The sequence below is a fragment of the Crocodylus siamensis genome, chromosome 3, assembly GCF_052110815.1.
Source record: "Crocodylus siamensis isolate JL-2025a chromosome 3, ASM5211081v1, whole genome shotgun sequence".
NCBI lineage: Eukaryota > Metazoa > Chordata > Crocodylia > Crocodylidae > Crocodylus > Crocodylus siamensis.
In genome coordinates, this window is record NC_143397.1 from 200777679 (window position 1) to 200791656 (window position 13978).

A 13978-nucleotide genomic window follows, 5' to 3' on the forward strand; every position below is an offset into this window, starting at 1 on the left:
TACATTCAATATTTAAAATAAGTAATGTGAGCTTTTCATCAAAGCATGCTCTTTGCTTTCAGTTAAATGGTAGTGTACATTCTGTTAATTAGGAAAGTAAATAACACAGTTTATTTACCTAGCTGAATCTGTGGGAGATAAAATCCACTACAATATCCTTTCATATTATGGGACCTGGCACATTACAGAATCTGGGTTTCATTTAACTAAACATCTTCAAAGATGTGCAATCAGAAATGCTGATCCCGAACGGAATTTTAAACCTCCGAATACAAGACTTCTCAATTTGTATTCTTTTGTCTGTTTCTCCACACAACCTTAAAGCACGCAAATTTTCAAAGCCATGCCTCTTTCCAAGATAGAAAAGGAATGAAGACGTTCACTAAGCAAGTTTAGAGATATCCCAACAGTTCTACACAAAGCCTTTAGGAAGACAGAGCAAATGTCTTAGATCTTGGTGTGAAGGCTAGCTGGATATCTATCTGGCAGGCTTTAATAAGTCAGATTCCATTTAGAAAAAACACAGTTTCAATTGTTAAATGTACTATTTAAACTTTGGGATCTAAAAACATATATAATAAATGAGAAAATAATTATTTTAAGATTTAAAATGGAACTCATATCTTTCCATATATTCTTTAATGACTACTGTGCTACACTTACAGGTCCAGGCATCTCTGATGTTTACTAGGTATAGCTGGGGATTAAAATTGAAGCATTAAAAATCAAAGTTGTTAGCAGCTCCCTGATTCTAGAATCAGTTTGATGTGGCTGTGGCAGAGTTTACAACTGCAGAGGAAAAATGTATTACTGGAAAGTATGCCAATTGTAACTTTTGGGATGCAGTAGGCAGACTCCTTCCCATTAACTCCATTGGAGAAGTGGGTATATGAGCCTCATGTGTGAATTCCATGCCAGCAAGACACTCAAGCCACACTAGGAAACAACTGGTGTTACAAAACGGCAAGACTAAAAGGGAGAATCCTGAACCCGATCCTGATATTTGACAGAATGTTAAATATTGTCCACAAAAATGTTCCACTAGGTCTCCTCATGGTTAAGTTTTGGTGAATTTACTTGCCTTTGGTCCAGTTTTGCTTTGGCCATTTTATCCTATTTTGCTATGTACCTGTCCAGCCATCTACTTCCATCTTCCAGATCCTTCCTAACCTCAGATTTTGCCACCTCTCGCTTAATTCCTTTCCATTGCCCTCATTCCACCACTTCTCCTTTGAACCATGTCATTGGAGCAAGACGTACTTCTTTCTTTCTGTTCACTCCAGCTCCCCCTAATTCCATATTCAACATACAACACAAACAAAAAGATGTTTCCATAAGTAATTAAGCCTATACTTGTGATTGTAACTCTTCTGCAAACATTTAATTTTACCCAAGTGTGTAATTCCTTCACCACTAAAGGCATTACTTGTGGGAGTAAAATTAAGCTATGTGTTTGCAAGACCCAGAGCTTGGACAGTAAGCTCTTCAGAACTGGGACCACACCTTTACAATGCTGTCTGGAGAGCTTTGGGTACAGACAGACATATGGGGTACATGGATAACAAATGATACTGACATAAGCTGTTGTAAACTCTAAGTTTCTGTAGCAATACAAAGGTATCAAAGCCATTGCCAACTTTAGCCTGGTTTCCTTCAGTGTTAAAGTTAGTGATTTAACTAACCTGAACCACTTACAGTAGCATGCAGTGAGATCTTAACAACTGATGTGTGCTCCCACCAAGAAGCAGCTCCCCTTCTCCTTTTAAAATAACTAAAAAATATATTTGTCTACCATCAGCCCTTGGAAACTATTTGAAAAATGAACTATATTTCAAAAACTATAGGGTCTCAGTTGAAGCTTTGCAACAAGCCCAGAATAAGGAAAATAAATTTGTACTGCTCTAAGAACAGACCAGGAAGTAGGCTGTGATGTGGCTCAGATTCACACCAAAGGAGGGATCTGCACAGGATAGTACAAATTGGGTACATCTATACATGCAATTAATGTGCCTGAATTTTCTGTGCATAAAATTCAAGCATGTGAAGCTGCAGTCCCACTCACATCTGAATGTGGGCCTGTTGAGAGCATATTTGCTCCTGATGGGAGCAGTTCAGTCCATGGCTGCTCCTGGCTGCTCTGTCTTCCTGCAGCAGCAACAGGCAGCTCCAGATCCTCCAGGGGGTTGGGAATGGGGGCTGGTCCCAATCTCCATGGGGCAGGGGAAAGCTGTCCTGGCTGTGGCATCTGCCTACTAGCCACGTAGAGATTGGGATGCATTCCAATCTCCACATGGCTGGGAGAGGTGGGAAGCAGCTGCCTCCAACACATGGAAATCCAGACAAGCCACAGTTTCCATGTGGGTAGGACAGCTGTCCCTGCTACCGGACTTCTCACCATGTGGAAATTGGCTTTCCCAACCATGTGGAGATCAGGACGGGTCCCGATCTGCATATGGTGGGAAGCAGCTGCCTGGCACCCAGGTCAGTTCTCCCAGCCATGTGGAGATCAGGAAGCATCCTGATCTCCATGTGGCTGGGAGGCAGCAACCCGCCCAGCTGGGACATCCTGCCTAGCCACCCACTCTGGTGCTCTGCTGCCTAGGGTGACTGGGAGCAATATGCTCCCAGTCAGCATCTACACATGTCCATTGATGCCTTAGTTTAACGCACTGATTTCTCGTACCTGTACATACAGGTACTAGAAAACGGTAGATTAATCTGCTATGCAGTAATTGCTGTACACATGTATTCAGTGATGCTTTACTATGCATTAGATTAGTCTAATGTGCAGTAAAGAGTCTTGTGTAGACATACCCTCTGTGTCTATTCTATGCCATTTCAGCAGTACTAGACAGCACAGAAACAAGGCTTTGTTCATGTTCTGCTCCTGCGAGGTGAGGGGATAACTGGCCTTGAAGATGCTGGTCTCCTTTCTGCACTGCAGTCTATGACAGAGGTAGCCAGCACAAGTAAAGAAGTTATTTCAGACGTTTTATTCCTCTGTACAGACAATTAGGATAAATAGCATAGATGTCCATAACTATTACAATACAAGGGTGAAGCTTCTCCTTTCAATTTAACATATGAGAGTAGGAGAACATTCTTGCAAATAAAACAAGAATATGTACAAGTGGAGACATTATAGGGCTGGCAACAAATACAATCACAGGCCTGGATTCGAACATGCGAAATAGAAGTGAACCAGAAAAGGGGGCTGGGTACAAAACACAGAGCATCCTGAGAGAAAGAAAACTATACCAACTATTAGCGTTTTGTACAAACCTTATACCACTTCAGACATTTCATCACTTCAAAGAGGGTTTCCCCAGATATTGTTTTTTATGTATTACAAATACCCTGCTCAAGACTTGTAGAGGAATGGTATCTGAAATAGTATTTAAATATTATGCCATCCTTTGACTGATTCACAAATTCCTTCTTATTTTTCAACATATCTTTAAAAAGGAAAGCAACAAATATTTTGATTTTTCCAAAGAAATTAAACAAAAAGTGGTTTGCAAAAATTTTTAAAAACTAGATAATGTTATTCTCTCCGAAGCTGGTACAGAATATACATTTTGATAAAAATAACAACTTGAAACTACATTTGTTTATTTGAAGTAAGAGGAATTCCCTGCTACTCAGCATCTTACTGAAAGGACAGCATTAAAAAGACCTAGAACAGTGAGTGAAAATAGATTAATTCTGGTGACTTGGACACATGTTCACACGCGTTATAAAGAAAGAGTCCCATGCAACTTCATTGACCATACCAGAAGACATAGAATGGCCTAAAGTTTCTTCAGCTATGCACTTTTGCACAAAACCGACAGAATGTTGGCAGATTATTTTAACACATCACATTACAAAATCCATTGTGCATGTGCAAAGTACATTTTTTAAACTCTTACTACTTTGCCAAATCATAACTGTTTCTTTTTCTTTCTCTCTCTCTTTTTTACACAGAACTGAGAAGTACATCTGCGACTGCTGGACTTTCTCCCTGACAAATTCCAAGTTTTTGCCATCTACTAACTATGGATGCATTTGAGTTGTTAAAAGAAATATATTTTTTAATGATGGGACAAGTTTGGTTTTTTTAATCCTTTGCATAAAAAACTGCATGCAAATCTGGCTGACACGCTTAAAAAATCCTCTTTGACTAGAAAAAAAGAAGGCAAATTTCATTCAGAAAGGTAAAATGAATAACGGGAGGGGGAGACAATTTCCATTTTTCCAAAAATAGAAACAATTGTGTGCTCTTAACTGCCTATTACAAGTAATATTCTGTGCTCTGACTGTTATTTGCATAGTATAAAGGTAATTTTTCAAAGTGTACAGTTAGGCTGTACTATCATCCCTGGTTTCTACTCAGTCTTTATTCAGGCAAAATTAAGTACACTAGTTTAAGTAAACAGAAAGCATATAAGAGCTTCAGAAGTTGGGCCAGTGCAATGGCTACTACTACATATCCCATAATTGTTTTAAACAAATTATTAGTATTATTGTAAATAAATAAAATAAACCATGACAATCTTAATTAAATATTCGTTGTTTTGATTTTTCTTAGTGTATACTCTATTGGAATCTGTGCAAGAGGTACAATACAGACAGGATTTTTAAAAATCCTCAAAAAAAAAAAAAAAGCAAACAAAAAAATCCCTCCAAAAACCCTTTCAACTTTCAAAATGTGCCCCATTGGGATCATAAAATCCATGTAATTACCTGCGGCAGGATCTGTAACTGCTTGACTGGTGACGCCAGATGGTGGTTCTTGAAGCTGGTATGTTGCATTTGTGGAGGGTGTTGTTGGGCTGGAGTTACTGCTTGTCATATAATGTGAAGGATACGGTGAACTGTTATAATACTGTGCATACTGACCCTGGCCAAAACTGGGATAAGATGGATATTCCTACCGGACAAAAATGGCAACAGAGTGTTTTATCAAGCTTTTGCTACTTTTTAGTATACATTCCAAAATGTAAGTGCAAACACATGTCTGAGTTCCCCTGTCTTCTCTAGATGATTCATAGTAGAGGAGACAAACATGAAGTGGTAAAAGGAAACCTAAATATTACATACTTCAATTATATTGTCTTGAAAAAACAGACAATTATTAGATAGACTGTTGCCACTGTACAAATAAACAAAAATATTCATGCAGTTCATTTATGGAAAAAAGGCAGAAATACAATTCAGTTAAATCTGAAAAACTTGAAATACTGCTATCTTGAAATACTATCTTTTTAGCAAAAGCTACTGAAAAATGTCAACATATTTTTTTTAAAGGTAACAGAGGGGAATCATTGTGTGACTTGTTTGCTTGAAATAAAGTTTTGCCAAACTTTCATTTAATTATAATTACAAATTTACCTGCTGTGAACTATTAAATCCAGTTGAATTTGTGAGTGAATTATTTCCTGCATATATTCCTGATGATGTTGTAAAACTGCTACCTGAAATGGAATGAAAAATTATGTGAATTACTAAAACTGAAAATCATTCCTATCATAAGATGATATAAGAACATGGCACATTTATAATACTTTCCACATGTCAAGCACTTTTGTTATCATCAATAGTGTAGTGTGTTAATACAGATAAAGTGATAATTCATTGCATCTGTGCCCTATATTTTATTATGCAATTATGTAAAAGAAAAACTAGTCCCATGGAATTTTCTCAGGAGAGAATATAGAGCTCTCAGGCTTGATTTTCTATAATGCCCATCATGCTCAAGATACAAGATCCCATGTATTTAATGATATGAAAATTTGACTTATTGTTTTTCCTTAGATGTGCTAAACACGCAAAACATCCAATGAGGTCCTCAGGAAGACTGGGTCTTAGCAAATCTGAGAATCAGCCTATATGGTACACTGAGTAATGACATTTTTCACCATGTTTTACATTTACAAAGAAAAACTAAGCCCATGCTTTAAAGTAGGGGTATCTAATCATCTAGATCTGTGGGCTGGATGAGGGGCAAAAATCAGTTCATGGGCCGAACTGGGCCCACAGACTGGTCCCATGAGCCAGATCCAGCACACAGAGACAGTCTGGTACAGGTACCACATGCAGCACATCCTGTGTGCAGCACTCAGGGACAGTCCAATATGGCTCATAGGGCTGGAGCTGGGCCGAATGATGCATGCAGCCCTAGCACCAGTGCAGGACACATGCTGCATGAGACATACAAGACCGCTCTGAAACCCACAGGCAGCACTGTGGGATGGATCATAGGGGTGTGCAAGCCAAATCTTTGACACTACTCCTCTAAAGAGCCTACAAGCTTGGACAATTGTGAGAACCATTATAATTCGCTAATTGATAATAAACGGCCTTGGGCAGTACACTTATTTTTTTTAAGCAGGGGATACTGGCTATGACACTTACAGACACCACAAAATTGCATGGTTTATCAGCAGAGAGGCCAGACTGAATGACAATGGAGACCAAACTACTCCCTCTCCACAGAATGGACAGATGGGTCTCTCTCTAATGTCTGATCGGAGGTGCAGAGCTTCCAAAAGGGCAGCAACCCCCTTCCAGCTGCCCTGCCATCATTGGTTATACACCCAGGAGCAACATAGCTATGAAGTGAGACATATGGATGCAGAGAGTGAAACTGGGGGAGCTGCAGAAAGCTTGTAAAGTGACAGAACTCTTGCAGTTGTACTGAGGCTGGGGGAGTGAGTGTGCAGGGATAGCCCGTATTAACATGTATTGTTTGTTTACAGACTCCCCTTCTTCGGTTCAGTTTTCAGTAATAACAATTAAAGATAAACTTCAGCCCAGGGAAGATGCCGAGGGCTAAGCAAAGGAGATAAGGTGAGAAATCAAAACAGATAAAAAGCATGGTGCATTTCTTTATTGCTCCCTGTCACGACTGAACAGAAGCCTCTAGATAAAGTGAGGTCAAGGCCACAGTGCCCTCAATCTTGTGAGTATTTTTAGTGCAATAGATTGAGCCACCTGTAATTCTGTGCCTTAAGTAGGAGAGAAACCGCATCAGGACAGTCAGGTTTTGATTAAAGAGACAGTGTAAAATAAAAATAGTTTTAAAGTTCTTCAAAGTTATTCCAGGCTTCAGAAATCCACACCTTTCACACATCCTAAACTTATATTAATTTCAAGAAATATGGTGTGCAGTGCTTAGCACATCCTTTAAGGCTCATACAGTTACTATACCCTCCTTTTCTCTCTATTTTTAAAGCATGTCAGAAATAATGTAAGTCTTACAAATCCTGGGGTAAAAATATATTAAAATAACTGAATTATGGAAGTTACTAAAACGTGTACGCCCCATAGCTGCCAAAGGCCTTGGGGGTGAGAGCGGCAGTGAGTGCAGGGTCTGTCCTACAGCATCATGTATGAAAGGAAGATTTAAACTTGATGCAAGAGAGAGTAACCACAAAAAACATTTAGTCTCTCTTATACACCTCTCTGTAACTTGCCACTGTCACTGCTGGGACTGTGCAGTTGTTGATAGATGCTCAAAATCCTGGGACCTAAATCAGACTGCCTCAGCAGAAGAGGCTGCATCCAAATTTAGCAAAGCATACAAAGAAATGAAACTAATGAGAAAAAATAGCAGGGTTAAAATTTAATTTTAAATAGGCAGATGGACACTACTTTCTATGTTATCACCAGTGATAGAGCCAGTGCCCAGGGGTATAATATTTTCAAGAGATGAAGTCTTATAAATGCTTTTATTGCCATGAATGTCACAGTGCGAGAAAATAGGTTAATATGGATCTGTTTGGTTTCTTAACATTTCCAGTGTTGCAGAAGTAATATATGTGCATTATAGGTATGTTACACAAACTATTCTATAGCCTCTTACATTTCAAAAGTTCTGTTTGGGGGCTAGTGCATTATCTTTTCACAATATGCACTGACAGATAATTTACAAGAGCAAATGAAAAAAGTAATTACACCCCAGACAACTTATCGCTAAAAAATAAAGAAAACCCTTCTCTCTTTCATCTTATGGTCAGTATTGGCTCCTACAGAGGAGGGGTGGGGGTCTCACAGACCGTAACAAACATGAAACAGGTTTCTCAGAAACTGCTGTGTGGGCCACCCAGGGCTACTAGCCTAGAGTTGTTTTAAAAATACATCAATTTTGCCACATTTTTAAATCAGCTGTGCCCTGGCAAAGAGCCTGTTGTTCCTGAATTAGCTGAACAAACACAAAAATGTGAAACTATGAAATGCACAGGCTTACTGCACCAAGTTGCCCAACTATGTAAAGTTAAACGTGATAAAAGCTGTAAATTGCAGGTCAAAGGTCTCTTTTGCAGAGAACAAGGACCCACATTAAAGCTCGGAATCTCAGTCAGCGTACGAAGAATGCTGGAACCTGCTGGGACTAGTATGCAGCTCCCATGTGCAAAACTTTTTCTCCAGTACTTCTACAACAGGCAGGATGCTGTCGTCCCCTGTGTATTTTCTACAGAAGTCCATTTGCTTTCCTTGATCAGACTCTTTGCCATGGGCTATGTCTATCATCAGGGCACAATATATGTGGCAGAAGTTAGAGCAGCTCTCTGGGGAAAAGCCTATGAAGGCCAGATGGGCTATTTAAACCTAAGGTTTCTTATTTTTGCTTACACTGTTTAAAAATCCTTGGCAAACCCTCCCTAGTTGTCTTAGTAACTGCTTAGCCATCCAGTGCAATATTTTTAAACTGTATAATAACAACTGAATACCTTAACATTTACTTTTTATGGCTAAATTCCCAAATCCATTAGTTAGTATATTCTGAATCATAATAACCTGCAAAACTAAAGCAACAGCGGTGCTAACTGCAGGTTAATACCACTGAAGCTGAATGATGCATGAATGCAAATTACTTCTGAGCTCTTCTCATAACTGTGTGCAGAAAAGGAACATAGCTTTTAAAACTGAAAATAAGTAGGTTGCAAAGTATGGTTCTTTTTGCTGCCTTTTATCCCCTTATGTTCTTCCACCCTTTCCCTTCTCCTCCTCAGGCCCCCTCCTCTTTCTCTATTCCGAATGACCACTCCACACAACCCTGGCACCAATGCAGAAATTGTGGGCCTAACTCTGAAACCTTCCCTCATGTCAGGGGCCTTCTGACACCCATGATACTGCTTATATTAATAATAGCTAAAGCATCATTACTCATAAAATAAAGGAGAGGGGAAGGGGGAGGAGAAAAACACAGAAATATAGAAATTAAAAAAAATTAGAAGCCCAAGAACCAAATATCATCTCTGTACAGACAAACAGCAATTTGCCTTATGACTTTTAGTCTGGCAGCTTTTCACTTAGCTATTTTTCAGTTTCTAATTATGCTGTAATGCTAGTAGTAGAAGAATGGCATTGTCTAACTGGCTGATATAGGATATCTAAGTTTTAGGGTGACAAGTCCCTCCTTGTGGGAAGTGAAGCACAGTGGGCTCCACACTGTTTAAACTGAATGTAATCCCAGGGCATCTTTACGTGTGCTGGGGGGGTGGGGGGTGTTTTAATTACAGTATTTGCAAGAGCCACTCTAAAGCTCTGCAACACCACATGTATTCAGCATCCCAAGCTTGAAAATGGTGGCAAGGGCACTTTAACTAAAATTCATTTGATGAGCTTTAGTTAAAGTGCCCCCACCACCATTTTGAAGTGCGGGGATGCTGAATACATGTGACACAGAGGCTGCTGAAGTGTGCTAATTAGCATGCATTGGAGCAGACATCTGGGATATGTACTGGTGTAATGGTGGTGGACTGGAAGGGGTGCAAGCACAACAACTGCTGAGTTATCTCCACTTCCCCTTTGTGCAGAGAGGGAAGCTAGAATGGTCTCAAAATCACCAACTTGCAGAGCTTGTTAGGGACCAGGGATGAGATACATTATTTTGAGCTGGTGGCTTGAAAGCCACATACAGGCAATGGAGCAGAGCAGCAGTTTTATTCCAATGTCCATGGAAAGGCTGCATTGTATAATGCACTCCCATGCGTAATAGGAAGGGGAAAACAAATCCATTCCTCTTCTGAAGGTCCTTTGCACAAGTGGAGAAGCTGAATTAAAGCCTAAAAAGAACAGTTTATACAATGAAGCCTTCGAATTTCCAGAGTTAAAACTAAGAAGGGGAAATAAGGATGTCTGCTTATTTTTAGGATCTATTAAGCCAGAATAAAAAAATTAAACCAGGGTAAGGTTGTTTTGAAATACAAAGCTAGCCCAATTAAAAGCCACATGAGAAAGAAAATGGCAGGAAATATGGCACAGAAATAGTCCGGCAAAACATTAACTGCACAAAAGAACTGGCTAAAAAGATGTCGTTTTCCCTCCTGACCCTCCCATAACTCGATTAACATTTCATTTTTACGATCCTCTACATCTCCAGTTCAGTTTTCTTTGGGGATCCCAATAGGCTTCACTCCTGATGCCCTCCTCTTTTCCTTCTACACATGGGATCTGCAAAATTTTATTTGCAACCATGACTTAACTGCTGTCTATGCCACCGACTCGGATCTATGAGTCTCCTAGCCCTGACCCATCACCATCTATCCAAATCCAAAATTTCAGCATGTCTCATTGCCTGTGATTGTTTAGTTCTCAGCCTAAGGTCAACATGGGCAAAAGAGCCCCTCATCTGGAGAAGCATTCTTTGCTCTCAGTCACTTGGGACAATACCACGATCTGTCCTATCAGTGAAGCTCATAACTCAGACACCATCTTTGTCTCAGCTTTTTTCTAAATCTTCCACACAGTTCTTCAATTTTGCTGCTGCTTCTTCCACAATGACTTTAGGATCTGATATTTCCTTTCTGCCCACACAATTTAAAATGCTAATTTTAATTTAAAGTCATATGATTTCCTCTTATGACTACTGCAATCAACTTTTTTGACCTTGATGAATCCCATATTGCCCCACTGATGTCCGTTAAAAAGCTGCGGCAAAAATCTTATTCTTGGCCCAACACTATCATCATTATGCTCTCTCTCTCTCTCTGCATCTGTCTACTTTTTCCCCTTTTACTGAATCAAATACAAATAACTTTACTTTCAAGGCCCTTTATGGCCTAATTCCACACTGCATGCCATTTCCTACCTATCATACTACTGTGATGCTAATTCCTACCTTTGTTCCACCAATGATGCAAACCTTCACCCTGAAATTCTTCAATAAATCTTCTTTTTGTTGTTTATTTTATAAAACTTGAAAACCATTAGGCAGCTGCTATGCTGTGACCATTATTTCTTATGTTAACTAGCATCATCTCCTTGTTGCATTGTAACCTTCCAGTCCATTTCTCGTACCTTATCTTAGACTATAAGGCTCAGATTGTCTTTTGTCTCTAAGGTGACAAAAAATTCCAGCCACTTAGAGATTTCATAGACATCAAGGCTGGAAGGAACCTCGGGAGATCATCGAGTCCAGCCCCCTGCCCAAAGGGCAGGAAGTCAGCTGGGGTCATAGGATCCCAGCAAGATAAGCATCCAATTTACTCTTGAAGGTGTTCAATGTAGGTGCTTGAACCACCTCCGCTGGCAGACTGTCCCAGAGCTTGGGGGCTCGGACAGTAAAGAAATTCTTCCTTATGTCCAGCCTGAAACGGTCTTGCAGGAGTTTGTGACTGTTCGACCTAGTCATCACTTGGGGCGCTCTGGTGAACAAACGTTCCCCCAGATCCTGGTGGTCACCCCTGATAAACTTATAGGTGGCCATCAGATCACCCCTGAGCCTATGCTTTTCCAGGCTAAAGAGTCCCATGTCTGTCAGCCTATCATTGTAAGATCTGTTTTCCTGACCTCTGATCATGCGCGTGGCTCTCCTCTGGACTCTCTCAAGCTTCTCCACATCCTTTTTGAATTGTAGAGCCCAAAACTCGACGCAGTACTCCAGCTGCGGCCTCACCAAGGCCGAGTACAAGGGGAGAATGACGTCCCGGGATTTGCTCGAGAAGCATCTATGGATGCAAGCCAGCATTTTGGTTGCTTTATTAGCCGCAGCATCGCATTGCAGGCTCATGTTCATCTTGTGGTCAACGATGACCCCCAAGTCTCTTTCTTCTGTAGTGCTATCCAATGTAGCACTGCCGAGCCTATAAGGATGCTGCAGGTTTTTCCTCCCAAGGTGGAGAACCTTGCATTTTTCGGTGTTAAACACCATGAGGTTCTCATCTGCCCATTTGCTGAGCTTGTCCAGGTCAGCCTGGATCCCCCACCTATCTTCTGGCATGGATGCTTTGCCCCAAAGTTTGGTGTCATGGGCGAACTTGGCCAGTCCACTCCTGACTCCAATGTCCACATCGTTAATGAAGATGTTGAATAGGATGGGTCCAAGGACAGAGCCTTGAGGGACCCCACTGGTCACAGGGCACCACGATGAGTGACTGCCATCAATTACAACCCTCTGGGTCCGACCATGGAGCCAATTTCCCAGCCAGCAGATCGTGGTGGAGCCAAGGCCACAACTGGCCAGTCTGGCCAAGACGTGATCATGGGATACCAGATCAAAAGCTTTTGCCACACATTTTCCTATCAAGGCTTGGGGGAACAATCTTACTCTATTTTTAATATGTCTATGACTCCCGTTCCCTCAATGGGCCCAGTGTGCCCATAAAGAGTAATCCTATTCTGCCATCGGTACAGACAGCTCTCTCACAGTGGAAACAGGCAGCAGACGTCCTTGTGAACCTCTCTCCGGATGATCACATTCTGTCCAGGGACACAGCGTTCTTCTCCTCTCAGTGGGGCAGATTTAAAGGGTTGTGTCATATCGATATTCAGCTTGATTCAAATTGCTAGGAGGGGAGGTGCACTGCTGGGATCCAGCTCACTCACAGGAGATACCTCACAGTGTGCCTGACAGACTGCAACATTGACTTTAATGTAAAGTAAAAGGTGAGAGGACAAGGAGGAGCTAGTTGAGTTAGTGCCCAATATTTGCACAATTGCTTACCGGTTAAGACAAGACATTTACCCAGCAAGTGAAAGACCTGGGTTCATGTTTTCCTCTCCTGCCTCATTATCTTGAGGGGGTATGAGCCCACAGTTTCTACTTCCCGGGACACTCCTCTCTGCCATACTGAAGCTATTCAGCACATACAGTTCAAGAGGTAAAAGAGGTCTCTCTCCCCCCTTGGGTCTGAGCAAAAGATTGGATCAATAAGCCCTAAAAGCTGGCAAACCTAAGTGAAGTCTCATCCCGTTAATCTAGTAATGATCATCTGCTCCAGGACATCTGACTGACTATCAGTTATATGCATAATTTATAACAGACCCACAAAACTCACGCCGAAATTAAAAAAAAAAAAAGATCTTATTTTTGGTTCCCCAACTTGAGACTCTCTGACCATTGTTTTAAGCTTTGCAAACATGAATGCTCATCAAAATCAGGCCCAAAAGTCTAAGTTGGGCACCTGAGACTAGAGGCCATTTATGAAAACTTGTCTCTTAGAATGGTCAGATTCCATAAACACATTTGCCTGTTTAATAACAGAGAGATGATCTGCATGAAAAAAATTGCTCTTCAAGTGATGTTTAAAATAAACGAGTGAATTTAGGGGGAAAAAAATTGATAAAAATAGTAAGCACTTATACCAGCAAAATACTCTACAGTTATTAATTAATGATCTCGGTCATCTCTAATAGATTGCGTTTTTTTTTAATCTGTCTTTTACAGATGAAGAAAGCAGTTTCAGGTCTCAGTTATATTTTTATACTTCATATGTTTATAATCATGGAAAGTTCCTAGTCTTAGAGCTTTCTCCAGCCTTAAAGCATATTACTTCACAATTTGTAACAATATTGTTATTTACAGATATTGTCTTAAGTATAGCTCCACTAGAAAAAGAATCTAAATTAAAATGCTAATTAAATAAAAAAGAATGAGATCTTCAAAAGTTCTTATCATATTAAAGTCAGTGGAAGTTAGCATTTACTGTAATGGAAGCACAATACCAAACACTTCTAAAAATAAGAAACTAAATTGCTATTTGTTTTATTT

The 13978-nt window shown here is 40.3% G+C and overlaps 1 protein-coding gene across 18 annotated transcripts in view; it reads right to left on the reverse strand.

Moving 5' to 3' along the window:
* EYA1 (EYA transcriptional coactivator and phosphatase 1) overlaps window positions 1–13978 on the reverse strand; it is a 268703-nt gene that overhangs the window by 73170 nt on the left and 181555 nt on the right. For all 18 annotated transcript variants that reach the window (XM_090040155.1, XM_090040152.1, XM_090040154.1 and 15 more), the window contains 2 exons: window positions 5374–5456; window positions 4726–4912 (listed from right to left, as the gene is read on the reverse strand). In XM_090040155.1, coding sequence (XP_089896281.1) covers window positions 4726–4912; window positions 5374–5456 — 270 coding nt within the window. The remainder of the gene's footprint in view (window positions 1–4725; window positions 4913–5373; window positions 5457–13978) is intronic.